This window comes from Nematocida ausubeli, assembly GCF_000738915.1.
Source record: "Nematocida ausubeli strain ERTm6 chromosome Unknown supercont2.3, whole genome shotgun sequence".
NCBI lineage: Eukaryota > Fungi > Microsporidia > Nematocida > Nematocida ausubeli.
The window spans coordinates 33,778-61,399 of record NW_026515636.1 but is presented as its reverse complement, the minus strand read 5'-3'; the positions used below and the strand labels follow the sequence as shown (position 1 = coordinate 61,399).

Genomic DNA, 27,622 nt, shown 5'->3' with positions numbered 1-27,622 from the left:
TGTTTCAAAAAGAAGGGTCTAAAGATGTTTCATGCAGATTTATCAGATATGCGAGCCAGATTAAGCAATGCAGTGTTGCACATACTGTACTCTATCACCCCGCAAGAGCAAGTAGAAAATATCAACATATGGAGATACACACAGCCAAATGAGTTTCTTACATGGGACCCATATGATGATAGCGTAAACTCATTCAAGATACAGATGAAAGAAGAGAGCAACCCTCCATACACCTTCCAGATGCGGTACTTTGCAGAGCCCCAGGAGAACCCGATTAAAGACCATCTTCCAGTCAATATATGGACAAGCGGAAGACAGTCCCTTGGTCTGTGCAACCAGACCATCCAGCCTATTTCATATAATGATGCAGCGCAGTGCACCTCCCAGTGGGTTTTTGCTGCTAGAGAAAGTGGCGGGTTTTACATCAAGCCGTACCACAATGAGAATTTGTGCATAAACAATTTCCATGAGAATCGCGTCCGAATTGAGAAGTGTCAGCCAGACATTCCATCAATGGCATTTTTATACGGCACGCGCCCTATGCGCACGCGCTTTCTTCTTCTAAGCAGACTTCTGGGTATGGGCATTGAAAAAGGCCAACTTTTGAAAAATGATATAAGCAATATCATATCAACAGGAAGGTATATGTATGAACCTGCACTGATCAATGATGAACTTCTTGATGAAGGCACTCTTGCTGCAAGCCTGCCCTATCAAGCTAGGTACAGCAGCAATGTCTTGCTTTCTGCTTATAGTAGGAGAGAAAGCAATCCATATGCACACCCCATAAGCGCAGATCCAGGAACTCTTCCATCTGCATATGTTCCGCGTATAAAGCGAAACCATAGGAGACGCATATCTCGCAGTGGTTCGGGTCAAAGAAAAAAGGCGCCTATACGCCGGTATGAAACAGAGCGAAAAAGGCGGCCTAAAACTGACCCTTTTTTTGCGCATAGCACAGAAGGCTTAAACACGCGTGCGTTAGATCGTATGAGTAGAATTCTCAGTATGAAAAGCCCATACAAGGCAATAAGAAACGCACTTGATGAGCTTACTCCGCTCAAGACTGTAGATAGATTTGAAGGCATGCCTGCAAGCATCCCCAAACCACAAGAAGCTGTGCTAGAGTGCAATAAAATAGAGCTAGAGCCAGACTATATGATGGATGACATGGAATAGACCTTTTCCTTTCATAACTACCATCCATATATGTTGTGTGATTTAAACTTTCTTCTGCTAAATACACGCACTTTTCACTTCTTTGCACTAAGATTATACAATTAGCTACAAACACCATAAAGCCTAAAGGCAGTAATATAGACTAATTTATAGTCACATATAGCGCATAAGTGTGAGCTCTTTATAGCATGAATGTATCTGCAGCTAGAAGAAACCAAGTAATTTGCACCGGGTTATATGTTTTGCCAGATTCTTCTTCACATAATCTCTTTTTCTTTGAAACTGCGTACTATGCAGGGTTTTTATAGTTTTGCATAGAAAAGAACGATCTGAAAGAAATTCTAACTACAACGCACCAGAGCCCACAGATATACACGGTTTGCTATGCCGCCATTAACCACCTAAGTCCCGAAATACGAAACACTCTGAAATAGTTTCCATAAACTTACCTTTTTAGCTGAAAAGTGCTCTGCGCTGCACAGAAAATAAAGTAGCCATGAAAGTACTCTTTAGAGCATGCAAGCCATATGTGTTTAACTCTATGTAACCTAAATTAACAAAAGTGTAAAATGTACGATATACAATAACAGAATATTAAGAGTAGTGAAAATATTCTTTAAATTACACTATACTCGCATATGCTGGGTTTTTTATTATTAGAAATTTCATACGAAGAATAAATAACTATTAATACTCAGGTTTATTTTACGTAATTACCAGATGAACTTTAAATCTAAGGCGCCTTCCAACTAGAATTCTTCTTCTGTTTGCCTAACTTGCGAAGCTTCTTCTGAATAGTTGATTTGCTGGCTCCCATTTGCTTTGCAAGTATATCGCATGTAGCCTCTGGATTGAAATTAATCAACTCTTCCAGCTTGAATGCACTGACTTTGGAAGGCCTTCCTGTCCTGGTTTTATCCGACAAGGAAAGATCTCCAGATGAAAACTTCAAGAACCACCTTTTCACTGTTGCTAATGAAATTGTACTGCTTGGGTAGCTGGATTGAATGTTCTGCAGGGCCTCCTGCATAGTTCTTCCGCATTTGAATTCATAGAGAAGTATCGACCTTATAGTTTCTTTTGTCATACTGAATCAACCAACAAATTAATCTTTATTTTACTATAAGTCTTTAAGAAAGTCCTATTTAATAGCAAGTACACGCAAATAAATATGAGCTATTTTTTGTACTCATAAAAATTGCATGCATATTAGTCTTCTGAATTATACAGTCTAAGCCATAGGTCTCGTTGAATGGTGGTAAGTAGTAGTGGTAGAAGATTGTACAGGAGCAGTTTCTGGCTCAGAAGGAGGAGCTGGCGCTGGCGCTGGCTCAGTTTCTGATGCAGGTGCTGGCGCAGGTGTTGGTGCAGATGCTGGCTCAGGCGCTGGCTCGGGTGCTGGCGCAGGTGCTGTCTCAGATTCAAGAGGAGGAGCAGAAGGAGTAGCTGGCGCAGGTGCGTAGGCAGGCTCGTGGGTAGGCCTATTAGTCGGTGCATGCGCGGGCTGTGGTGCTGGTGAAGGTCTATGCGCTGGTGCTGGTGCTGGTGCCGGTGCATAAGATGGCTGATTTTCTTGATTTGAGTATGATGGATTTGAGTACGATGGATTTGATGGAGGCTGCTGGTACTCTTGTTTGGGTTGATTCTTTGGAACATGTTGGTCCTCAGGTTTTGTATTTGGATTTGTAGGATCTTTGTTTTTACAGTTTTCTTCGCAGTACTTACTATTAACAAGTAGATACTCTCCATTTGAAGGATCTGGAATAGAGCGGTTGCATGGCGCGCATCCTCTAAAGTAGTATGGTGATATTCCCTTTTTAATATATATTGGATCTGGCGATGGAATGTCTTGTTTATAAAATTTGAATAACTGCTTTGTGATTACTCTGCTGGTTTCCTGCCAGCATATGGATAGTTTTAGCAGCTGATTTCTGTCTGGGGTTATGCACAACCCATTGAACTTAAGCTTAAAATATTCTGGGTAGTTCTTAGAGATCTCTATCTCAAAGTACTGTCCTGGGTTTCTTTCATCGTATGGGAATTTTCCAACAATACCAAGTGGCGATACAGCGAGAACCTCTTCAGACGAACTTCCTGCACCTTTTTGGTTTTTCTTCGTTTGAGGAGCTACTTTTAAGTTGTATAACTCAGCATCCTTTATTGGCTGGAATAGAATCACATTAAGCTTTATGTCTTTTTCTCTTCCAATCACCACAAGGTTTCCCATTGGAATACCTCCAAACACTTTTGGGGTTGAGACAAACCCATATGACCCATAATTGTATAAAGGCCCCTGTTGAGGAAGCCCTGTGGCTGAGTATGGCTTTTGCTTTTCAGAGTATCCATGGACGTGGAATGATTCTAAAAAAGAAAGAACTAACAGTGTGATAACGAGCATGCGTGTTTTATATAAAATTCATCGATATAAAATCACAGGCAAATCCTAAACAATGTTTTACCAGGCGCATCTAAAGCAGTGTATGAAAGGTTATAGGAGACTCATCTCTGCAAATTGACTTATGTAATATAAATTATTTATTTCTGACGTGGCGAAAATAAACGCCAGCACAAATATGGAGCTTATCCTACACACAAAGACAAGCTATACAATGCACTGTGGACTCGGCTTTTTTCAACCCATCTCCTTGTATGGGACCCAGAAAAAGGTACATAGGTTTGGCTTTTCATTGCACTCCATCTCATCTATTAGCTTTATTCTTGAGCCATCTTTGGTTACTGATACAAATTTCCCGTTAAGACTTGACTGCAGTGCGATTTCCTCGCGAACAGAGTCTAAATTCGGGTCATATGCTCCATTTAGGGCTTTTTTAGATTTATATGTTTTAAACCGCATGCTTACTCCAAGTATCTTGAAAGAGCGGGCCAGAAGGGGACCTGTGCCTATTTTAAGATCCCCATCGCTATTTAGAAGCCCTGGAATGCGCTCAATTACTGGCGTGGTTGTAAGATAGTTAGAATCTGTGAAGTAATCTGCTACTTTTTTGTCGTTAACAAGAAACACAACAGGGCTGTCTTGATTTTTCTCTATGTGGTAGATGGAGAACATAATCTTCTTGTACCCATCCCCAACACCAAACACCGAGTCATATCCAATTGCTTTTTTTTGTATTCCGATAGAACCTGATATCTCAGGGCTGTACAAGTATCCCATGTGCTTGTCCCGTGTATATTCTTTGTCTTCTTGCACAACTTGATGTGTACTGGAATTTTTATCTTTATTCAACTCTAAAGCCTCACGGCGCAAGTCGTGCAAATTTGCGACTGCATTTCTGAAAACATCCTTTTTTTCAAGTTTGTCTGGCTGGAATACAGCCATGTTAGAGTCCCATGTTAATAGCTGTGGGGTCTTTGTGCAGGCGGCGGTGTATAGCAGGCTTAAAAAAACATACAGCTTATAGTGCATAGTCATGGTGCTGCAATTACTGCTATACATATATTTGCATGTGTAACCATGCATCGCATTTTAGAGGCTATCTACTGTTAGAGCAGCCCAGTTTTCAGGTCTTTTCTGATCATTTTTAAGAGAGATGCTATTTAAGCAAAAGATGCTGCTAATGCACATCTCCTGAAACAACATGCCGTATTGGGCTCTGAATGGTGCACCCAAGAGCTTTTTTATTCAGATTATATTGGGATAGTTAAAGAGTCTGCTTAAGCTTTGCGCTCATTATACACGGCTATTATACACTACAGGGCATGCTATTATTTGGATGGTTTGAATTGTCTGTATCTAATGAAAACTGCACTGCTTTAGTATAAGCTGGCTCATGCTCTAGCGGACATTCATGAGGCATCAAAGGCTTTTTTCTTTTTTGGATTTTTGCAAGAAGCACCATCTGCATTGTATGATTATTACTTGATCTAAATGTATTCTGTAAATTCAAATTACATGTTAGAATATGCCTATTTAGAGTGCAATTATTCTTGTTGCATATTAAGTGCACTAATATGTACTCTTTCCAAGTGCATATATTTCACGTAGGTCTTTTAGCTTATAAACCAATCAATACGACAAAATTAATACGCATGAAGGATAGTGCTTCTTTAAAGTGCGCCCTGCTTAAATTCTGCGCTGTCTCTGATCTACAGCTGTTGTAATTATGCATACCTCTACTCTTTTTGCATCAATTGCAGTCATGATGCAATCTTGATTGTTTTATAAAGAATAGCTCAAATAGGATCCCATTTATTTTTGCGCAATCCTCTTTTGCCTGAAAAAAACAAGAAACCTGAATGCTTAAATAGACCACCAACCGAATTATCTTAGTCAAACAATGTATCATATGATATTTATATAGCAAAACGAATAAAACACACATGAAGAAGTTCAGGTCAGTATTCGTGGGAATGCTAAGCACCATATACCTTGGATCATTGTATATCTATGTAGAAGCAAGTAATTTAAAACATTCACACGTTATGGAAGAACCGCGATATCACCATTCCGTTGAGAGACGCACAGTAAATGGCGATCCTGCAGTCAACCCGTATGCTTCCGAGCAAACTAGTTCTCATTATAAAAATCCAGATACATCTGCAGAAGAGAGAGCCCCACCCCAAAAAGAAATAAGCTTTTACTCGAATAAGCATAATGTAGGGTTTCTCTACAACGTAGGATCCAAAAAGTATATAGGAGCAGATTCTGCGAAATATTGGCTGAATGCTGTGGATGACAACACGCCTCCTCTGCCTATTGCGATTGTAGAGTCATATGGACAAAGCATAGGATCGTACTACGAGATTATTTCAGTAGATAGTGTCTCAAAGCCTAACTTTGGAACTCGTTCAAACAATGACTTGTATACAAATGTAAAGAGATTTGATGTGGGAGGAGGACCAAGCCAAAAAAGATGTTATCTATACGGGCACACATCTGTGTACAACAGATTTGTAATTACGCCTTCATATTACAAAAAAGACGATTCCTTTAAAATAAGAAGATCTACGTTTTGTTTGGGAGTTGCCTCAAATAATCAGCTACTGGAAATGGCATGCGTAGATGATACTACAAATGGCAAGCGCACTGAAGAAAATGACAGACAGCTATTTAAGTTCTGCCGTGCAGACTCAGGAGACCGATGCGTATCTGACTAATTTCAACTCCTTTAGCAGGCGGGTGCCACACAAAGGCACATATAAACTTGGCATTAACATGAGGAAATTCCATAATATCTTCTGAATAAATTATTTAATAATATAGACAGGCTTTGTTTTAAATGTGTGCACTGCACTTTCTTCTATTCAAATCTTATTTGAGCCATGCCTGCACTCTATACGGGCATATTTACTTTGTGCATTTCTTGCAGACTTATAGAAATATTCTGCTGTAATACAAATATAACATAGATTTGCAGGACTAATAAAACTCATTTTTAAGGATATTCTTTGCACAGAGTCATTGAATTTACAATGCTTCTACTAAACACAGCTGGACTACAATGGGCATGCCTGCTAATTAAAATAGTGTTATGAATTTGTGTGCTGTAAATGAAGCCTGCAGCAGCTGCTACATTCGCTGCAGCACAAAGGAGTAAAACATGCGTTACAGCATTCATTGCTTTGTTTTACCGTGCGCTGTCTGGATTGGATGAGCCTGATACATATAAATAAATAAGAAGAGGCCATCGCAAAGGGAAATGATCAATCCCATAAAGATCGCAGCTCTAACCTACATATTCCTCACACGAGTGCGAGCAGAGGCCACATACTTTGACTCTTCCTTTGAGCTAAACAAGTCCGGATATATATACAGCATAGGCGCAGAAGGGTACGTTGGATATGACCCAAAAGACAAAGTCCAGGCCAAAATTCTTGAAGACGCCAGAACCTCCATGCGCTTTCGTACGTTCTTAAGTGGAGAGGTGGGAGATGCAGGCTTTATTTTCATGCAGGACAAGGGGTTTGAAACGCCCGAGGGAGAAGAGAGGTTCCCCAGCCAAACAGAAATGCATGGGAAACTTGCACTTAAAATATGTAGAAACAATTCCCCAGTAAGAGTTATTCTAGACTCATACGATGGATCAAACCATTTCAACTTTTTTGTCACTCCGCCTGTTCTTCTCAATGAGAATGGCTTTCATCTCATGGTAGGGGAGGACTGCATTATGGTGGACAAAGAAACAAAGTTTCTTGTAGCCTCTGTCTGCCACGAATCCACTTCCGCTGCGCGGAACTACCAGCTATTCAGCTGGGTTGATTCAAGTACATTCAATAGAGGGATTGACCCCGTAACATACAGACCCAACCCAAGTCTCTATAACCCGAATGAAGTAGAAGATCACAAGAAGGAGAAAGAGTGCAAGAAGCACCGGAAGCATAAGATACAACATTCCCACTTAAAGAACACCACTAATCTTGCATTTGATAAGCCATATCGGCCTGCAGATGGAAGATCTCAACTGCCAACGTACTGCGACCACTAGCCTGTTTCTGGTACTTATTAATAAATTCATGATTTTAAGAGATATTTTCTGCATACGATCTTAGTAAATGTGCTGTTGTGTTACTTGGAATAGAAATGGAATGCAGAGGGTAAGAAAGAAGATCAGTCAGGAGCTTAGTTATACCTCGGGTTATATTTAGAAGTATGCCAATATGTGTACTGTTTTTGGTGTTTTTATTCCCTATTTATATATGCATGCTCTTTTCTCTGGTGGATCTATTTATTTGCACTTTATATTTATATTTTTCTTTTCTAAGCCCTACAATGAATATATTTGTCTTCTTTTTATTTTATTTTATTCTTAAGTTTTTTGAAGAAACTCTTCATGTCAAGTATTGAAAGCTGAGTAATTTAGTGAAGACTTTTTGTAAAATAGAAAGAACAGATTAATAAATTTATTGGAAGAAAATAGATGAAAATACTACAGAAGCAAATAGAATAGATAGAGTACTTTAAATATTATTGGTTTTTTGTGCCTTGGTATATGAAACCCCTTATAGAGCAAGCAATGTAGAATGGTGTTTGTCATTGCCTTGTGGTTTTGACTATACGCAAATATGCTGCAAGGGACTCATTTTATTTGTATAAACATAATGCAGATATACATCAGGCTAGAGATCTACAAACAGGCAATGATAAACAAATTATAGGATGAATAGGAAAACGAATGCTAATATTTTAGAGAAGGCTAGGCTTGTATATATGATCCTACTATGGAGTATATAAAACAAGAGCAGTTTCAGTATATAGCCCTAATAAGAGTTATAAAATTTAGCTAGAAATTATTATGCACGCATACTAGTGGAAACCATGCAGATTAATACTAAAAAGTGTCTGTTATCAGATTCAGACACATGTACTCTTATGATGCTTTGGTATATTAAGTTGTATAGGGCTATATATGTGGAAGTAACAAAAACCCAGGAAGTCTGCTAAAAAGACAGCCGAAAAAACATGTATACGCATAAAAAACAGCTTTCTAAAACATCTAAAGCAAATAGATGGATCTTGATTGACATAAATACATTTAGATGCTGTAATCCACATATCTACTGTAAAACAGTTGCAAATCTTCTAGATATAACCACGCGGCAGAAAACGAGTACATGTATAAACTAGAAAAACTTTCTGCATTCTGGGTTTTGGCAATTGCAATGCTGAGATACTCTAGCTCCATAGAAGCATCATATATTTCAGAGAGAAGGATGGATCTAATGGAGAGCAGAATAGGAGATCCAAAATTGTTTGTATTTAACACAACAGGATATTTGTACAACATAGGATTGAGGCAGTATATGGGGGCAGATGACTATATTGACACCACAGGATTTGTGTCCCTCCGAATGTTTACAGACCCGAAAAAAGCCATTTCATTTAGTCTAAACAAGGTGCACGCCAAAAAAGATGGAAGAGTAATAACCAGGCTTACTACATCAGACAAAAAACTCCCCAGCACAAAGAATGGAATAAAGAAGTTTTTTGTACAGCACAGCACATCAAATGGTTACTATGCAAATCTAACCCCGGAAGACAATGCTGAAGCTTCTGAGCAGGGAATAGCTATAGAAGTGGTTATGGCGGTAAGGTATCTTGCTATGCAGATACAGCTGGAGAAAAACAAGTGCATGAGTGGGTCAAAGGATACTAGTGTAATTGCACATGAATGCGAGAAATTTTATAAAGAAAACAAGGACTACAAAAAGGATCTCTGGCTATGGATCCCAGAAAATGACTTTAAAGGCCCACTATCTGTAACAAATGGGTAATAGTACATAAACTGCCTACAATCTTCCTGTATGCACTTCTCTCTGTGCAAAACCTACTCTTACAAAAGAAGAGGCACAATAGTGTAAATATATAAGGCTTGTAAAAGTCATATTTTCCTAATTCTTCTAAAGATTATCACATAAATTACACAATAGCTGAAATCTTATTAAAATAAATCTAAATTAATTTAAATTCGGGTTATACCGGGATAAATTCATGCTATATCTGCTGAAATAAAGCATAAATCTACTGTTTCAACTAATCTATTCATTTGTTTCAGGTTATACCTTATTCTATTAAGATTAGCTTGTAAACTAAATTCTAGTCAGATTTGGATATATTCTAGATGGTCTGTTTCGCTTCTTCAGTAAGTAATAGACAACATTTGCAGATTTTAGTAGTCTATAGCTTAAATTAGTTCTGCTATTTTTATATTGGTAGAATTAATTCATTAGGCACTTTGGCTCTAGCTATTTTTATATTTCAAGAAGCAAAAGGCTTAAGCCCTCCTGTGAACCCAAGCCATACTGTATAAAATGACTTTCTTTCTGAGTGCATTTATAATTTTCTCTAAAGTAAGAGCACACTCTACAAAAACAAATGCACTCTTCTGGGGTTTCAAGCACAAATTTAAGAAAATACATAAATCATGTACTGTACTTCATCTATCTCTAAAAGCTGATGCTAAACCTGAGGAAGAATCACCTTCTAAACATAATTAAACTTTCTTCTTTCTAAATATACTTCTCTAATATGGTATTAGCATGTGTCTTTAAAGGAGTGTGGCACAGAGAAAGCCATTTCTCTATACGCTGGTTCCTCTAATACAGCACACACTTTGTATTTTTAGTTGAAAATAATTCGCGAGTAGAGATGAAACAGCTTAAATTTCTAAAACACTTTATCAAAATGAAACAGGTTACACAATCAAATATAACCTGAAAAAACACTGCATCTGTATGACTATACAAAAGATCTGTCAACTAACAGCGATTCTTACATTTACTCTGGCTTCTGTTATGGGCAATACCCGGATTGCATTTGCAGCCAACTCTCCTGGATACTTGTACAACATGGGGTCTCATGTATTTCTAAGGTGGTCCAGATCCCCGTACGACAAGTACATGTGGGTGAAGGGCACGAAGGATGCAAACAAGGCGGGGCTGTTCAAAATTCAGAAAGCAAAATACCACAGTGCTACATACAGTCTTATTATGTCAGCAGATTCCAGGGTTGTAAATGCTGCCAAGAAGAAGAATACCCAGAATATTGACTTCCCGTTCTATGGAACTCCTTCTATAGGGCTGATTGGAGAGGCGCCTTACGTACACATTGGAATGACTACAGACACCTCTGATCCAAACTCCTGGTTCTCTTTTTCTCCCCCGCAGACAAAGAAAAACTTCTTCAAGATCTACCTTAAAAACAAGTGTCTAACTGTGGAGGGAAGTGGGTATGCTAAGCTCGACGACTGTGTGGCCGCCCCAGCAGAAAAACATGCGCAGCAGCTCTTCAAGTGGTTTGCAGAGAATGAGCACGTGGTCATAACCAAAAAAACCATTAGGCAGGCAAAGCTGGAAAAATTGCCAGCACCTCCCAAGAAAGTGAAGGCATACACCCCAGACTCAAGGCTGTTCTACGACAAAAATAAAAAGAAGAACAGCCAAAGCCCAGATAAAAAGTATGCTGTAAATCACCCAGCACCAATTTCAAACAGTGAAGTGCCTGCTGCTGTGGTGGCTATCAATAACAATTCAGTTGTGGAAATAGCCAAAAAGCCTGCTGGCTACTACGACGAGCCAGACAACGATACAATAGAGGAGAAAAGGAGGAAACTGCTAAATGCAGATGAGGCTTCTTCAAACGCAAAAGTTGCAAGGAAAGGAACAATCACAGATGAACTTATGCCACCTGGATTTTAATGCAAAAACGCGAGATTATCCCTATAATAAATAGCAATTGAAATATTTGCAGCTTTTTGGCTAGTCTATATGTTGAGTCTACTTGAACTATTTATATGCATGGCAAGCGCATTACTGCATTTATAAAGATACTACACATCCCTGGATTCTAGGTAGATATTCTGAAATAGATGCTGCAAGGTGACCAGGGTGCTCAGTATAATCTAAACCCGGCCTCTTTTCCTGTGGGTAGTAAGAATGTTAAATGTATTTTTGGGCATAGGAAAAAGAGAAAAAGAATTACTATTATAAAGTAAGCAGAGAGTCCGTCTTTATAGATCTATTTTATTAATATCTGCAGAGAAGAAACTTAGTAGTCTAGCAGTATACAAATAGAATCTTACTAAGTGCTGCAGTACAAACCATCTAGTACGCAGTATAGTAGATTTCAAGAAAGTTCTTAGCATAAGCATTGTGGTAGTCTCTCATCATTATTCTGAGACTCCAAGGTTTTTCAACTTTTAATTTCGGGAAGATTCTTCATATACCAGAAGACGACTAATTGTAAAAGAATATTAAAAGAGGGTGGTACATGTCAACAGTAAGAAATATATCCAACAAAAAGACAAAAAATCACAGTCACCAAAAGAATATTTTTCTGGTCTGTCTGTCAGTGTCTTTGAATGTTCTGAAAATAAAACATAAACAAAATGCACATGCTAAGAAGAGTTCTGGCCTAGTATCTTGCGGACCTGCAGTGTATAAAGGCTTTTGGTTGTTCTGCTAATGAGTGCACGCCTATTAGAGTATCTTGGTGGCGGGTGCTTTAGGTCTGATGCAGTCTGAAACCATCTGATGTGGCTCTATGTGATACAGAGTTGCAAAATGTGCATAAAGTATTTGATTTCTTTTGGGTCATGAATCTGCTTAGCCAAATTTTCCTTCTATCAGCTGCTCTGCTTGCTGTGCCTTTCGCAAGAGCAATTGGGCATGATGCTGAGATCTCGTACTTCAGCGAGAACACCCCAGGCCGTCTGTTCAGCGTTGGGAAAAAAAGATATATTGCATTTACAGCATCAAAAGACGCGATGCATGTGGAGATAGACGATGACAGAGAGGCAGCTGCACAGCTATACATTCGAATTATACGAGATGGCCCATCAACATACGGTATTATAATGTCTGCAGAGGACCATGATGTAGATGAATGCGACGAAAAGCATAAAGAATTTGGATCTGGAAAGGGCAAGCAGTATCTAGGATGTCCTACAATGGTGGTAGATTCCGAAGCCAAAGGGAAGATCATGCTAAAGAGATTTTCGATTGGCCCAGAATTCAAGTTCTTTTTTTCTCCTGTCGTCCTGCCAGGATTCCATGCGTTTAGAGTCTACCACAAGAAAAAGTGCCTTGCAATTAGCGAGGATGGGGATGCTACAACTGAAGAGTGTGAGTATAATGATATAAATAAGAAGTCAACGCAGCTGTTTGTCTGGGTGGACAATGCCCTTTTCATAAAGAATTACAACCCAATGCAAACAATTAACCAGGATCTGAACCCTGCAAGCCCATACTATTCCGCAGATAACAAAAATCCCCTTACATTTTGGAAATAGAGAAGGTGTACAAATATACTCAATAAAGTAGTTAATTCATGTCTAACAAAATATATTAGTAAGTATACTGCAGAGTTTACTATAGTAAGCCTTATAGTGCTTCTATTTCATACAGCATTTTTATTTGTCTATTTGGTTTTATGTAAATGCAGTATGAATCATGCATGTGTACGTTTCTGTGGCTAGCACAGATATAACCCGAACCCGAAATTATAAAGACCCAGTTCAGGCTGTGCAGCTGCAATCTCGTGCTAGCCACAGAGTTTATTTAAGCACAGAGATATTTGAAGTTCCAGTATTATGCCATGGTAGTGTGCTTTTTCTATTTTTTTGTATGCTGCAGAAATTCCTTCTAAGAAGCCTGCATGCCTGTTCAAATATACAGAAACTAGTGTTTCAGTGCAAATTGCAGAAAGACCATTCTAATGCATCTGATGTTGATATGATGCATCTGGACAGATCATATGTGATTTTCATCAAATTAGTGTGCTTTTTCTGGAAAGGCTAATACTGTATATGCAATGCAAAAAAGCCACCTTACTAGATGTGTATAGCCTATAGCTATACTGTGTTTTACGCCTGAAACAATGGTTTAAGCACATATATAATAGTGCAGACGTGCAGTTTCAATGAAGATGTTGTGCATTCTTGTGGTTCTAGGAATTTTTTGCATTGGATATGTGCGCAGCATGGACACAATATTTGCAAACAATGAGCTAGGATATCTGTACAGTGAGGGGAAAGAAGGATACGTGTATAATACACCAGTCACAGGAGAGGGAAATATAAAAAGTGTCCTTGCCATATCAGAAAGAGTTGACGAAGTCACTCCGTTAAAAGTGATAAGAAGGGAGTTCAAGGACATTACATACCACATTATAGCTGCTCCTGAGGAACTGTGCAGTTCTGCAGGGGACAGCCCCCAAAACACAGCAGCGTGCGTGTTTAGCTACAACAAAAACCTTGGGAATAGAACTGGCTTGGTTCTAGCCTACGAAAGGCCCAGCTTCAACAACTATTTTATGTTTTCGCTCCCACTGACAAATGACACTAATGGATTCCAGATATACAACCAAGGCCAGTGTGTTACTATAGATTCCATGGGAGCACTAGATCTTGCTGAGTGCATTGACGCAGACTCACTTTCTAGGCAGATGCAGATTTTTAGATGGGTAGACAAGAAGTGGTATGACCGCGGAATGGCACGAAGAAATTCACCAAATCCAAAATAATCAGATACAAAAATAAATACAATTCGATTCATATGAGCATGTCACTATGCAGTATTACTTAGACAGAATTTCTTTTAATTAGAACACCATACCACCAGATGTATTTGTGCATGTATATGCATGCATAGTTGTCTAGCTTAGTTATATAACCCGAATAACCAGAATTACTCCATAAATATTAAAAGACGTGTTCTACTCTTCTCTTAGGCGCTTTCTTTTTTTAATTTCTAGTCTGCGCATAATTATAATCGGGTGAAGTGCTGTATAGGAATAAGAATATAACCGAAATCATGCATATACTTCAGAGTGCGCATTTAAAATGCTCTTGACTTGCTCTTAACTAAAACAATCTAACTACCCGAAACACAATGCAACTCCAATGCACTCAGTGCTATTAGATTCTTATACGGATGCAAAGTATAAATAGTATATATCTACATATATCTACATATATTCTTTATTTCCTGTTCTTTTTCTGAATAAACAGTTAAGTCCAAAGTATACTGTAAAAGTCTTATATTTTTTTCTTTTACTAGAAACTGAAGGGTTTCACTTTAACTTTTCGCAGCCAGAAAAGCAGAGGCGGAATTAGAATATGCAGGGCACATGTGAGGACTAAATAAGCTAGAATATATTATCTTTATAATCCGAACCCGAATACGAATAATACAGCAGTAGTAAAATTAGTCATAAAAGGCAGCATATGATTTTATTGAAGCAATTTGGGCTGCATTGAATTATGCGATCTAAGAGATTAGAGGAATATGCTAGTTTAGCTGCAGGTATACCTACTATTCTGCTTAGCACACATTGCGACTGCATGAATATGTAGGTTACTGCAGTGAAAGTATTTAGGGTTCGGATACATGGATTTTCCTATAGATGTACAGCAAGTTCTTACGCGTACGAGATTTGCAGAGAATGACCTGTCTTAAGCATATACTTTTTTGATTGACAGATTATTTGCGTAGTAATGGAGTTTTGGCATGTACGTATTGAAGTGTAATCACAGCCTAATTAGTATCTACAGGTTCATAGTATTCTGCATATGTACCCAGGCAAAGCACCCTTATAATGCCCACATCCTTTGAAAGACGCCATTCTTGCACAAAATATGCTAGGTGCAATTTATTGAAAGAAGCACAGTTGCATGGTTTTATTTGTGCACGCACAGTGGGACATGCGAAATGATTTTAATATTAAATGTATGTGTAAAATAAATAAAAACACACAGCAAACAAGTTGCCTTTATGTTGCTCATCTATTGAACAAGCCATTATGAAATTCCTGCCTTCGAAAGAGCATGGGCCTAAAATAAAAATAAATAAATACGGCTGTTCTACGAGTGGACTTTTGTCTGAAACAAAACAAGGTATCAGAATCAACAATAGTGCATAAATATGTGTGATTTTAAAAAAGGCATGCAGACAAAGAAAGCGTGCATTATTATATCGATGTGTATCTTTATTTATCAAGTGTGTGGGCGCTCGCACAAACACAAGTCAGACGACGACGCTGATTATCTCATTGAAGGGCAGGCAGAGAAAGAAGGAATTCTTATATCCACATTCGCAGGGCCTGACACTAAATACATAGCGATAAAGGACAGAAAGGTTGTTGTTGTGGACGACCCAAAAGACGCCAACTTATTTGATATTGACCTCCCAACTAAGGAATCTACGCCGCAAGAGATAATGCTAGAGCCATGGGTGGAGGGAAAGAAGCACGTAATTGAGTCAGATTCACTTGGGGATGGCTTGAGTGTTGAAATTCCAATTGAGTCTGGGCAGAAAACAGAGTCAAATCTAATGATCATCCGGGAGGTGGTTGCAAAGAATGCATTCAACCCAGTTTTTGAAATTGTTTCAGCAATCAGACAAAAGTGTTTCTCTATTGACGCGCTCACAGCAGAAATTAGCTTGCAGGCGTGCTCCAATGGGTCAAATGACATGCGAATGTTTGTTTTTACTTCAATGCGGGAGGCGCTAAAAAAAGAGGCAGACAAGCGTGGGGGTGGCGACTTTAGCATGCCTGAGTTCACTGCAAACACGCGTGTTCCAGCTGGTGCGCTGGTTGTAGGAAGCAACAGCGGGGTGCTCTACTCACGCTAAGAGATATTTTGGCACACTATAACCCGAAAATAAATTATTTGCACGAAAGGTGTTAATTGCAGATTATTCCGTTTTAATTGCGCAAGTATCAATTATGTCATGTTATTCGGGTTATATCGGGTTATCACATGCTATTCCCAAGCAGATAGTCTATTAAGTAGTGCATTCTTGTGTGCTATATTTTTAAGCATTTGGTACTTAGAGGGATTGCGCGTATTTCTTAGTATCTGGCTGGATAATTAAACTGTAGTAAAAATCCCACTTTCATTAATTTCGTGACCAAAGTACATCAATGATAAATGCAACTTCCGGACGATTCCTCGTATATCAGAAACTAACTATATAATAGTAAGAACAATACTGAAAAGTCGGAACATGTCAGAAAGAAGAAGTACACCCATCAAGTACACAAAAGGTCACAGTCACCAACCGAAAAAATATGATAATAAAACTTCCCTGGACAACTACCCCTATTAGAGTTTAAAATACTACTATCTCCAGACTAGCTTGTCACCTCCCCTTTGGGTACGTCAATAATATATGTGATGGAAGAGTGGCTGTGCCTCATATATTTCTGTTTTATACTGCACAAATTATGACTGTTTATTTTCTTCATATGTCTATGGGCTCTAAACCATTATAATTTATTTTGTTTTACAGCTGCATCTGCACAAACGTATGCACATCTAGGGAAGAAATGCGCATAGCTGTTCCTTTGCCGACTCAAGTGATATGTCGCTGATGGTAGAGTCTTTGATGCAGAAGAACTTGTCTCCAAAGCCAAGAGTCTCACCGCGGAATGTGCATATAAAGAGCTGGCGGTTCTCAAAGACGCGGCTGTTAATAATATTCATCAAGACCTGCGTATCCAGATTTGCATCAAACTCGTCCATTAGATAGAAGGGGGCTTCGTAGATTCTCTGCACGGCAAGTATCATGCACAGTGCAATGACAGTCTTCTGGCCACCACTAAGCTCATCTGATCTAACCATTGTTTCGCCTGTGAAAGACACATCGATCTCCAGTGCATCTGTTCCATTAGCCGACATATATGCAGAGCCGCCTGTGAGTTTTCTGAAAAAGTATTCAAAGTTGTTCTTCACCTGGGTTATTGTTATGTTGATGACCTGTTCTTTTTTCTTCTCCAAAAGGCCCTGCATATCCAGTATCTTTTCTTTTGCGTGCGAGAGTTCCTCCAGCTTTGCAAGTGTCTTATTGTAGTCCTGCAGAACCGTGTCAGATCCATCTGCTGTTGCAACGGTCTCTGGGAGCTCTTTTTTGATTATGGACAGTGCCTGGACTAGAGTCTCTCTTGACGAGTTCTGCACATTTATTGTGCTATTGTTCACAAATACCTCCTCTCTGCTCTCCACGTTGAGCGAGAGAATTCTTTTCTGGATTCGTCTGAACTTGCTCGCAAGTCTTACCTTTTCTGCCATTCTTTCCTTCCACTCAGAGGAGCCTGCGCACCTGTAGAGCCTGCTCTCTATGCTCTGTGCAGTGGCCTCAAGAGCTGCTCTTTCACTCTTTCTCTTCATGGCCTCCTGCACTCTAGCACACTCTTCTATTTTGCTTTGTGTAGCAGGCACAGAGAGCCTTTCTAGCTCAGTTTTTCTCTGGAGAATCTCTAAATCTATGTCATACCCTTCGTTCTCTAGGAGGAATATTGCATCCTCAATGTATCCTGGGGCGCTTAAAGAGGACTCCATATTGGCTCTGTCGTACTCTCGGGTGACTTTCTCTTTTTCCTCCTGGATTTCTGCGCTCTCTTCCAGGATGCATCTGTACTTCTCCTTGTTCGCCACATATGCCTTGAAAAGATAGGAAGACTTGTCGCTTCCCCCAGTGATTGTTCCAACTGACCCAAAGTACTCGCCTGCTGCAGTGATTACAGTTACTCTGTGTGTTCTTGATGCAGCCTTTGCAGTCTCAAAGTCAGATGCAAAGTATATCTTTCCAAAGAGCCTGTCTACCAGGGACGCATGCTTCTCAGACGAGGATATATATTGGGCAAGCGATGGAAGTGGCACAGAAGATGCCCGTGTAGCAGTGCTTTTAGTAGAGAGGGAAATCACAGGCTGCTCTATGCGGTGGTTTCGCACAAGATTAATTGCATCTGCAACACTTTCAGCTACAATAGTAGTCAGATAGTTAGGAACTGCACTTGAAACAGCAGAGAGTATTTCCTTCGGGATAGTCACTAGATCATAGACATACCCAACAACGCCCTTTATATTTCGCACTTCGTCCCCTAGGGAAAATGCCTTTTGCGAAGACAGGAATGCCCGTTCTGCATCTTTCATCTCCTGCTCAATCGTTTTTATCTTTATGTTATGCTCCTTCTCTCTCTTCCAGACGGATCTTTTGCTTTCAAGAAGGTCTTCTTTACTTTTTTTTCCCTGCAAGAAACTTTCTTCTTTCTTTACACTTTTCAGCTCATCAAGCTTTTTATTCACTGCATCTGTCCCGCGCATGCGCAGTACGTTTATTTCTGGGTGGATGGTTTTGCTGCTCTCCCTAAGTCTTTCTAGGTGGTTTATCTCCTGCTGGATTGCATGCGCCTGTGTCTCCTGCTCTTTCAGAAGAATTTCAAGCTCTTCTTTCACCCTGCAGGTCTCATCGAGTAGGTGCGGGTTTTCATCGATTTTTCTTTCTAGCTCAGTATCAACTGCAGTTGCGTGTATTGCAGACAGCACTTCCTCAAGCTGAATTCGCAGAGCATCTTCGGATATGTCCTGTGTTTCATCGATCTGGCTGGACTCTTCTGTAATGAGGCCTTCCAACTTCTCTCGGATTCTATTCAGCTCCCGCTTGTAGATCTCCCGAATTATAATTTCTTTGGTTTTCTCCATCTCTTCTTTCTGCTCTGCAGCCAGCTTGTCCTGCTGTATCGCCAGAACACGCGTTTTTATCGTGTCCACTAACTCCTCTATTCTTTGCTCAACGGTTTCAGACTCCTTCAGCACCTTCTGAATCTCCTCTTTGTCTTTCTCGTAGACAGTAGACCCAGCCAGCTCTCGGATTAGATGCATGCGCGCACGGCCGTTCATTTGGGCCAGCTCACCTATCTTTCCCTGCTCAACCACAAAGTATGGCATTGCCTTGGAGATACCTGCTGTTTCATACAGAGATATCATCTCCTCCCTTGAAACATCGCGCCCATCCACGGAGTACTCGTCAGACTTCTGCGTAATTGTTCTTCGGATCACAACAAAGTCACCTGCAGGGAAGGCTCTATTTATGTTCTCAAACTCAATTTCCACATAAGCCCTCAGCTCCTTGCTGTTCTCATTTACAAACACCCTCCTCTCAAGAGGGCCAATGCGCTGGTGGGCATCGATCACAAACCTTATGGCGCTCAAAATACTTGACTTACCAGTTCCGTTCTTTCCTATCAGCATGTTTACATTCTGGGAGATGCCTTCAATTCGGGTTTCTTCAAAAAAGCTTTTGAAGTTAAAAAGAGCCATTCTACTTATCCTCATGAATATTGAAAAATTTTATGAGGCGGATAGCATATTTTTATAGCCCAGACTCAGGGAGCTTTCACTATGGCGCGTCGCACCCAATGAAGCCGCACAGAATTGCAGTGACCAACTCAATTGTCTTTGCATACGGGCTGCAGCGGTACATGGACATCATTGCCATAAAGCCTGCGACAAAGATAGAAATGGAGCAGTATCACACGGAGGAGTACATTGCCTCGCTTATTTCAGAAGGATCTGATATGCCGTGTGACAGAATAACAGATGACTGCCCGTATTTTGAAGGAGTTGGGGAAATGTGTGCACTCTACTCAGGAGGGTCTCTGCAGGCTGCGAGGGCCCTTAACCAGAACCAGTACGACATCGCAATAAACTGGTCTGGAGGACTGCACCACGCAAAAAAAGGAGGGCCAAGTGGGTTCTGCTACACAAATGACATTGTGCTTGCCATACAGGAGCTGCTTAAAAAGCACACAAAAGTAATGTACATAGACATTGACATACACCATGGGGACGGGGTGGAGGAGGCTTTCTACCACACAGACAGAGTCCTAACCCTTTCACTTCACAAATACGGGGATAGATTCTTTCCAGGCACAGGGAACATCTGCTGCACAGGGAGAGATGCAGGGCGCGGGACATCAGTTAATGTTCCCCTGGACTTTGGAATAGATGACGAGTCCTACCACTATGTCTTTAAGAACGTGGTGAAGATGTGCATTGAGTCGTTCTCGCCGAAGGTCATTCTGATGCAGTGCGGGTCTGACTCCCTGGCAGGCGACAGGATAGGATGCTTTGGGCTGAGTATTAAAGGGCACAGCGAGTGTGTCCGGTACGTGCGTGACTTCAATATTCCCATGCTTGTAGTGGGCGGGGGAGGGTATAAGCCAAAGCACGTCTCTCGGTGCTGGGCCTCAGAGACAGCAATTCTCTGCGGAGTGGATGTGGATAATAAGATACCACAGAACCCGCACTCAGAGTATCTGGGGGAGGGGGCTGAGCTATACATTAATCTGGAGTGCGAGTATGTGAATAAAAACTCAAAAGAGACTTTGGAGAAAGTCATATCGCTAGTCAAGGATGTGCTTGCCTTGCAGGAAGACAGGCCTGAGTAGCCTAAAATAGACTGCGCGTGTTTAAGAAAAGGCCGGGCACTTATTCTGCAAATACATGCTCAGTGGAAGCAAAGCATGGTGTAGGCACGGCTATCCGCAAGGGGTAAAGTGCATTCTAGCAAACAGGGAATGTATATATGTTTGCAACTATTTACTTTAGCCACAAAAATGGCAGATGCACTGCGGAGCATAAAAATGCGCGCTGTGTCAGAGACACACAAGACAAAGAATAAATATCTGGTTATTATTATATTACTTAGGGCATATATCACAGCAATTCAAGTTCTACAGGGTCTAATGTATTAAGATGGTTTGGTCTGAATAAAATTATTTGCGTTATAAGATCAAATTGCATTTAGTGCATGAGTGCATGGAAGAAATAGTTCTAAAGACTTTATTTATTTGAGAAAGAGCAGTTTTTCATCTATTTTAAAGAGAACCAAGGCTTAGTTTTCTGGTGAAATAAACACTCTTCTTGCCAGCTCCATGTATATCTTTTCTCCGTGCTTGACAGGCGGGAAGAAGTAGCACTTCATTAGACCGCTTTCTCCAAGGGGCCGCTTAATATGGCCTTCCTTTTTCATGCTGGAGTACAGCTTAATTCCCTTGAAGTACTTGACCTCTTCTCTGGAGTGGAACATTTTACTGACAATGCAGGACCGCCTTAGGATCTTTGCAGGTATTCCCTTGAAGACTACTGTTCTGATGAGAATTGGGTCCTTTCGGGTGGCGTGCAGTGCACTGCCTACGCACCGGTCTCCTTTGTAGATGGCTATTTTATCGCTAGTGAGAATCAAAGGGCCCACAAAGCAGACAGTTCCAGAGGTTCCTTCTGTTTTGCACTTAACTACCTCTACGCCATTGCCCATAACGCAGGAAGAAGGCGCGGTGCACGTAAATCCAAAGTCAAAGACCAGGTTGTTATCATGTATGCTGATAGTTTCTTTCGTCTGGAAAGAGAGTGCACAGACAGTGAGTGCGCCTTCATAGTCAAAGAGGCCGTGGATCGACAGAAACCCGGACATAATTGCAGACTCAAATGACTGCATATGCTCTTCGCTTATTTCAATGATGATTTCAAGGGGGGTTTGCACTGGGATGGGGCTTTTCTTGGAAAGTATCCTTCTTCTGACCCTCTCAGATCCTATGAAGCTGAGGTTCTTGTAGTACTCTGGAAGGTTCTGTGTTCTGAAGACCTTCAAGGTTTCATTTTCCTTGCAGTTCTCTTTTTTGTGCAGTCCCATGTTTATGCTTCTAAGCCCTTTGAATCCCTTGTACTTATTCACAAGGTCTTTCTTTATATTTTCCTTTTCCAAGGTGGTGTATCCCATGAGGTCATCCGAGTCTACATCGCACAGATCTTCGTCTCCTGCCATGCCTTCTAGGTCTGCGTAGTTTTCACTGTCGTCTTCACTGTCCTCCTCTTCTTCGTCATCTTCCTCCTGTGTCTCCTCTACATTTATGCATCCAATGGAGTCATCAGAGTACTCTGGCTGGTCATTGATCTGACTGTCCTTTATTCTGAGCGTAGTAAGCAGGTCGGTCATCTCTTCTTCGTCGTCCTTCTTTTTTTGGTACAGGTCCTCCTTTGTAAGCATGGCAAGCCCGGAAATATCGAGTACTTTCCCATGCGCAGACACCTGCCGAATTCTCCCAGACATAAAGCCATTTATAAGCAGCTGCGGTGACACAAATCCTTTGTCCACAGATCCAGTGATCTTGAAAAGACGCTCCTCCTGGTGCTCGATTGTGTCTGGGAAGAAGTGTGGGCGTGTATATCTCTTTCTGTTCAGCACCGTCTTATTTTCAAGAACCCGGGAGATTTCATTCAGCCCATATATCTTTGCCTTTCCAAAGGTCTTTTTCACGTCCTTCTTTATCTCTGAGGGAACATCCCGCAGACAAGAAAGGAATATAAGGTTATCCTGCTTTGTCTGGCTGATTAAGTCGCAGATCTCGTTGTTTATCTTTTTATCCACCAGAATAATATTTATGTCAGCTCCTTGGATCTTTGCCTTCATTATATTTGAGGCCTCTGGGGTGTTCACAAAGAACGTGAACAGGCCCTTTTTGCTTTCTATTCTGTGGCCCAGATTTACCTTCTGTGTGTTTATGGCGCACTGTCCTTGCTCGCTCTTTCTGAAGGACGATATAATGGAGGGAAGAGCATCCTCTGCTGTAATGTGTGTTCCCAGTGAAGTAACCATAATAGTTGAAACAAGCCCGTGGGAGGCTCTTTCTCTTTGCGTCTGCCCCTTCAATCCGGGGGATAGTTTGCGCGTTGACATTCTGAAAAATTTTCCAGCGAACTTCTCCAATAAAACTGCATGCTTTTGCAGTGAAAAAGCCCGCCTATAGCTGCCCAGGCCTCTGCAGCGAAAACTTCCTGCCCTCTGATTTCTCTTAAACACTTCAATTAGAGCTGCAATAATTAATTACACAACAAACACATTATAGACACTATTCAATCTCTTTGTGTTTGTTTAGTATATGAATGGAATGAGAGTTGAAGAAAACCAAGTGGCACTTCTTCCTAGAAGAACTGTGTGGCAGCAGTTCACAAAAGTATGTACATCTTTTATTCCCTCGTTTATTCTGCGTCTTTTCGGCATGAAGTCCAAAGAGATGCAGAGTGCATGGAGGGAGAAAGTAGCCCTCTGCTGGCTGATTGCATTTGCATGCATGTTCCTGGCATTCATTACATATGGTCTGACGATGCTTGTGTGCAAGCCGCAACTAACATACACAATGGAAACCATGAGCGAAATAAGCACATACCCGTGGTTTGCAGCCCGGGGGAAAATATTCAGACTTGACCCAGGGAGCAAGCTAGAGACGTACTCTGGGAGTGATATCTCTGCCATGTTTAAAATAAATGCGCCAAACTGCACGCAGGCATTTCCCAGCTACTCCTTCAGTAAAATTGGCAGCTACAACATGCATGACTATTCGGAAGTTGCGCCTGTGCACTACACGTGGTCATCCATACTTCGAGAGCAGCTGACCGTGATAGGCTCAGGGGTCTACAACACAAATGACATAAGCCTCCCAGAAAAGCTGCAAACACTTCAAGGCAGCGTGGATGCCACAAGAGCAAGTGAGTCTCTTTCTCCAAAGGAGCTGCAGTGCTTCAAGGAGCTGTGCTATGCCGGGGAGCTTGCACTGCAGTCCACTGGGTGCCAGATAACGTACTCTTTCCTCTATCTGTCTGCCCTGGCTGTTCTGGGCCTGGTTCTGATCAGGTTTTTCCTGGCTGCTGTCTACTCCTTGATCATGAAAATCAAAACGTGGCAGCTTGTGCGAAAAACCACGGATGTACTGCCGGTGGTGCTGATGACTGCCTGCTACTCTGAGGGCAGAGAAGGCTTGAAGTCAACCCTGGACAGCCTCTGCATACAGGAGTACGACAAGAAGGTCATTATTGTTGTAGCAGATGGATTTATAACAGGAGCAGGCAATGAAGCATCTACTCCAGAGATTCTTAAGTCAATGATTACGCCAAAGAAAGACTGCGCTGCATCTGGGATGTGCACTGCCCCAAAGCAGTACATCTCTATTGCAGCAGGCGCTAAGAAGCTGAACTATGCAGAGGTGCATGCTGGGTCGTATTCTGTTGAGACAAAAAGCGGTGTGGTGACATCTGACATCATTCTCATACTGAAGAGCGAGAATAGAGGAAAGAGAGACAGTCAGATGGTTATCATGAGCTTCTTCCATCACGTGCTGTACAGAACGCGTTTGACGCAGTTTGACTTAGATTTGTACAAGAAGATCAAGGGCCTGACAGGCATGTCACCCGACCAGTTTGGAGCAATTCTTATGGTGGACGCAGACACAACAGTAAGACCAAGTGCAGTGCGAATTATGGCAAGAACCATGCAAAGCGACCCGTCAATTATGGGAATCTGCGGGGAAACACTCATTTCAAACAAGTTTGACTCCTGGGTCACAGCTATACAGGTGTTTGAGTACTATGTAAGCCACCACCTGGCAAAGGGATTTGAGAGTGTCTTTGGGAACGTAACTTGTCTTCCCGGGTGCTTCTGCATGTACAGACTGAAGATTGAAAGAAAGAACGGGTGCACTCCAATTCTTGTCTCACCCACTGTGCTGCACGCGTATGGGAGCGACGAAACAAAGACTCTGCACGAGAAGAATCTGCTGCTTCTTGGGGAGGACCGGTACTTGACAACCCTTCTACTCAAAAACTATCCAAAAAGAAAACTTGTTTTTGTGCCAAGTGCCTTGTGTGATACAATTGTGCCTGATAAGTTCTCTATCCTTCTGAGTCAGAGGAGGCGCTGGATTAACTCTACCATACACAATCTGTTTGAGCTGCTTCGGGTTGACCTGTGCGGCACTTTCTTTTTTTCTATGCAGTACGTTGTGATTTTAGAGCTGTTTGGAACTCTGGTTCTTCCTGCTGCAATGGTTTTTACTCTTGTTCTGGTCATTTCCTCCTTTATATGGACACCTGTCTGGATCCCTCTCTTCCTTCTGTTTTGCATTCTTGGGCTTCCATCTTTGCTCATCTTCTTCACAAACTTCAATCTTTTCTACTTTGTGTGGCTGATCATCTACTTGTGCTCTCTCCCAATATGGAACTTTGTTCTTCCAATATATGCATTCTGGCACTTTGACGACTTTTCATGGGGAGAAACCCGGCAGATCACGGGCGGTGCGCCAAAGGACGGGCACGGCGGTTCTTCCAGCGGGGAGGAGATAGATTACAGCACAAAGGCCACTCTAATTGATTTTGAGGAGGTTGAGTAGTTTCTTCTCTGTCTAATCTGTGCGTGTATACTCTCATTAAGTGCAGAGTGTTTCTGTGTATAAATAAACTGTTTATAGTATTTGAATTATCCATGCTGCTTTATATGCACGTGCGTAGTATTAGAAGATGTCAGTTTTGTATGTTTAGAAGAGATCTATATAACCCGAAGAAAGAGAGCGCACACTAAAGATCCATGCACTCAAACAGTATGTGTACATATGCAGTTCAATTGATATTTCAATTACCAATAAGAAATATACATATATTATGTAAACGAGATCACAGTGCATTATACAAGCCTTAAAGAATAAAGAGGCAATGCTCAGCTGAAAAGCACATAACTGAGATTTAGTGCGCTTATTTATAAAAGAGTATCACTAATCCATGTGAAATCATAAATCTGCAGGCAGAAAATATCTTAAATATCCTGTCTAACTGGATTAGTGTGTCATGTAAATATAATTCAAATTCTCAGAATAATTTCTGGGTTTTCTGGGTATTTCTGGTTTTCTCAAATTCTAATGAAAATTAAAGCACAGCTGGTGCTAGGATGCAAATGCATTTATTTCATTTCAAATGAATAAGCCTGCAAATCAGATGCACTTAACATGATGGAGCACTCAACTTCCTCAATGTACTGATTTCCAGAGGTATATATCTTGGTATATCGAGATATTTCTATTTTTGCATATTACTGGTTCTCGCTTACTTGTCTCTGCTAGTCATATGAGTGCGCATATTTTATGTATATTTCTGGTGTGCGTAATAACTGCAGTATTTTGGTCTGCTGTACTGGAAGAAGAGTGTGTATGGGGAAGCAATTGAATCTGCAGTGTGCATGTGTTTTTATTGGATAATCCCGTTGTAAACTGAATTTTCGAATTGTTGCTGGAAATATATTTTTTTTAATTCTTGCCCTAGTAACTAACAATGGACCAGTTAACAGCAGCACTAAAAACAATAAACAATGCAACAATAAGCGGAAAGTCCGAGGTACTCGTCAGGTCGCCAAACAAAGTAGTAAAGGGGTTCCTTGAGTTCATGCAGAGCAAGGGGTATGTTGGAACTATTGAGTATGTAGATGATCATAGAAAAGGAAAGGCCATCGTTGCACTGAACGGAAGACTCAACAAGTGCGGATCAATATGCCCTAGATTTGACGTGGCATTCCGTGACGTAGAGAGATGGAGAAAGCTTCTCCCAGCAAGACAGTTTGGGCATGTTGTCATAACAACATCTAAGGGAATAATAGACCACAAAGAGTGTGTTGAAAAGCACGTAGGAGGTAAAATACTTGGATTCTTCTACTAATAAACCAGAATCACGGATACTTTTCTATCCGAGGACTGGTTTATCCGTCCTTTGGACTTTCTTTGATTTATGCTTGTTTTATTTTGTGTTTGCTGTGCCATTGTTACTGCATCTGTGCGGGCATGTATTCAAGTCTACCCGAATCCACATTTAAATTATATTTGCAAATTTATATGCGGTGATGGGCGTATTTGCTTGGGCCTGAACTGAAGAGTGCGATGACTGCTTTTATCATTCTACTTGAAATTCATATTGCACGCGCGTGCAGAAAACTCTTCTTAATTAGCTGCACACTCCCCCTTAATTTGCAGATTCTGCGGAGAAAGACTCTTCTGCATATGTGAATTTGACTTTAGCAGAGCATGCAGTGAGACAGTGCTGGATATTTGGCTATGCTTCTTTGACTGTGTGCACTTCCCTTAGTACATTTATTTTCTTACAGTAAGCACACTGTTTGCTGCGTCTTTATTATTTTCATTGCAAAGCATCTCTAGCTCAGAAAATATCCAAGACAATGCAATCTTGCTTAAACTGCACCTGCTAGCTAGATAATATATCCTGTATTTTAGATTGCAACTATTTCTTTTCTATGATTTTTCTATACAAGTGTCTTCTAAGCCACTGTGCTTCTTAAAAGAAATTTAAAAGCAGCTGCATGGCAAAGACCTAGA

The 27,622-nt window shown here is 40.8% G+C and overlaps 17 protein-coding genes across 17 annotated transcripts; 12 read left to right on the top strand and 5 right to left on the bottom strand.

Annotated features, from left to right (window-relative positions):
- Positions 1-48: 48 nt before the first annotated feature.
- Positions 49-1,179, top strand: NESG_01123 (uncharacterized protein; the record flags this gene model as incomplete). The annotated part of the gene is made up of 1 exon (XM_053048761.1): positions 49-1,179. The coding sequence occupies one exon, from the start codon at positions 49-51 to the stop codon at positions 1,177-1,179; it is 1,131 nt and encodes a 376-aa protein (XP_052904566.1).
- A 733-nt stretch (positions 1,180-1,912) lies between these two features.
- Positions 1,913-2,266, bottom strand: NESG_01122 (uncharacterized protein; the record flags this gene model as incomplete). Its single annotated transcript, XM_053048760.1, has 1 exon — positions 1,913-2,266. One exon carries the CDS (start codon positions 2,264-2,266, stop codon positions 1,913-1,915), a length of 354 nt encoding a protein of 117 aa, XP_052904565.1.
- A 144-nt stretch (positions 2,267-2,410) lies between these two features.
- NESG_01121 (uncharacterized protein) lies at positions 2,411-3,577 on the bottom strand (the record flags this gene model as incomplete). The annotated part of the gene is made up of 1 exon (XM_053048759.1): positions 2,411-3,577. One exon carries the CDS (start codon positions 3,575-3,577, stop codon positions 2,411-2,413), a length of 1,167 nt encoding a protein of 388 aa, XP_052904564.1.
- A 234-nt stretch (positions 3,578-3,811) lies between these two features.
- NESG_01120 (uncharacterized protein) lies at positions 3,812-4,603 on the bottom strand (the record flags this gene model as incomplete). Its single annotated transcript, XM_053048758.1, has 1 exon — positions 3,812-4,603. One exon carries the CDS (start codon positions 4,601-4,603, stop codon positions 3,812-3,814), a length of 792 nt encoding a protein of 263 aa, XP_052904563.1.
- A 914-nt stretch (positions 4,604-5,517) lies between these two features.
- Positions 5,518-6,294, top strand: NESG_01119 (uncharacterized protein; the record flags this gene model as incomplete). Its single annotated transcript, XM_053048757.1, has 1 exon — positions 5,518-6,294. The coding sequence occupies one exon, from the start codon at positions 5,518-5,520 to the stop codon at positions 6,292-6,294; it is 777 nt and encodes a 258-aa protein (XP_052904562.1).
- A 542-nt stretch (positions 6,295-6,836) lies between these two features.
- NESG_01118 (uncharacterized protein) lies at positions 6,837-7,622 on the top strand (the record flags this gene model as incomplete). Its single annotated transcript, XM_053048756.1, has 1 exon — positions 6,837-7,622. The coding sequence occupies one exon, from the start codon at positions 6,837-6,839 to the stop codon at positions 7,620-7,622; it is 786 nt and encodes a 261-aa protein (XP_052904561.1).
- A 1,126-nt stretch (positions 7,623-8,748) lies between these two features.
- NESG_01117 (uncharacterized protein) lies at positions 8,749-9,408 on the top strand (the record flags this gene model as incomplete). The annotated part of the gene is made up of 1 exon (XM_053048755.1): positions 8,749-9,408. The coding sequence occupies one exon, from the start codon at positions 8,749-8,751 to the stop codon at positions 9,406-9,408; it is 660 nt and encodes a 219-aa protein (XP_052904560.1).
- Positions 9,409-10,428: 1,020 nt separating this feature from the next.
- NESG_01116 (uncharacterized protein) lies at positions 10,429-11,331 on the top strand (the record flags this gene model as incomplete). The annotated part of the gene is made up of 1 exon (XM_053048754.1): positions 10,429-11,331. The coding sequence occupies one exon, from the start codon at positions 10,429-10,431 to the stop codon at positions 11,329-11,331; it is 903 nt and encodes a 300-aa protein (XP_052904559.1).
- An 896-nt stretch (positions 11,332-12,227) lies between these two features.
- On the top strand, positions 12,228-12,923 carry NESG_01115 (uncharacterized protein; the record flags this gene model as incomplete). The annotated part of the gene is made up of 1 exon (XM_053048753.1): positions 12,228-12,923. The coding sequence occupies one exon, from the start codon at positions 12,228-12,230 to the stop codon at positions 12,921-12,923; it is 696 nt and encodes a 231-aa protein (XP_052904558.1).
- Positions 12,924-13,083: 160 nt separating this feature from the next.
- Positions 13,084-13,431, top strand: NESG_01114 (uncharacterized protein; the record flags this gene model as incomplete). Its single annotated transcript, XM_053048752.1, has 1 exon — positions 13,084-13,431. The coding sequence occupies one exon, from the start codon at positions 13,084-13,086 to the stop codon at positions 13,429-13,431; it is 348 nt and encodes a 115-aa protein (XP_052904557.1).
- Positions 13,432-13,552: 121 nt separating this feature from the next.
- On the top strand, positions 13,553-14,155 carry NESG_01113 (uncharacterized protein; the record flags this gene model as incomplete). Its single annotated transcript, XM_053048751.1, has 1 exon — positions 13,553-14,155. The coding sequence occupies one exon, from the start codon at positions 13,553-13,555 to the stop codon at positions 14,153-14,155; it is 603 nt and encodes a 200-aa protein (XP_052904556.1).
- A 1,421-nt stretch (positions 14,156-15,576) lies between these two features.
- NESG_01112 (uncharacterized protein) lies at positions 15,577-16,266 on the top strand (the record flags this gene model as incomplete). Its single annotated transcript, XM_053048750.1, has 1 exon — positions 15,577-16,266. The coding sequence occupies one exon, from the start codon at positions 15,577-15,579 to the stop codon at positions 16,264-16,266; it is 690 nt and encodes a 229-aa protein (XP_052904555.1).
- A 686-nt stretch (positions 16,267-16,952) lies between these two features.
- Positions 16,953-19,751, bottom strand: NESG_01111 (uncharacterized protein; the record flags this gene model as incomplete). Its single annotated transcript, XM_053048749.1, has 1 exon — positions 16,953-19,751. The coding sequence occupies one exon, from the start codon at positions 19,749-19,751 to the stop codon at positions 16,953-16,955; it is 2,799 nt and encodes a 932-aa protein (XP_052904554.1).
- Positions 19,752-19,768: 17 nt separating this feature from the next.
- On the top strand, positions 19,769-20,866 carry NESG_01110 (uncharacterized protein; the record flags this gene model as incomplete). The annotated part of the gene is made up of 1 exon (XM_053048748.1): positions 19,769-20,866. The coding sequence occupies one exon, from the start codon at positions 19,769-19,771 to the stop codon at positions 20,864-20,866; it is 1,098 nt and encodes a 365-aa protein (XP_052904553.1).
- Positions 20,867-21,312: 446 nt separating this feature from the next.
- Positions 21,313-23,154, bottom strand: NESG_01109 (uncharacterized protein; the record flags this gene model as incomplete). Its single annotated transcript, XM_053048747.1, has 1 exon — positions 21,313-23,154. One exon carries the CDS (start codon positions 23,152-23,154, stop codon positions 21,313-21,315), a length of 1,842 nt encoding a protein of 613 aa, XP_052904552.1.
- A 211-nt stretch (positions 23,155-23,365) lies between these two features.
- Positions 23,366-25,639, top strand: NESG_01108 (uncharacterized protein; the record flags this gene model as incomplete). The annotated part of the gene is made up of 1 exon (XM_053048746.1): positions 23,366-25,639. One exon carries the CDS (start codon positions 23,366-23,368, stop codon positions 25,637-25,639), a length of 2,274 nt encoding a protein of 757 aa, XP_052904551.1.
- Positions 25,640-26,570: 931 nt separating this feature from the next.
- Positions 26,571-26,951, top strand: NESG_01107 (30S ribosomal protein S8; the record flags this gene model as incomplete). Its single annotated transcript, XM_053048745.1, has 1 exon — positions 26,571-26,951. One exon carries the CDS (start codon positions 26,571-26,573, stop codon positions 26,949-26,951), a length of 381 nt encoding a protein of 126 aa, XP_052904550.1.
- Positions 26,952-27,622: the final 671 nt, after the last annotated feature.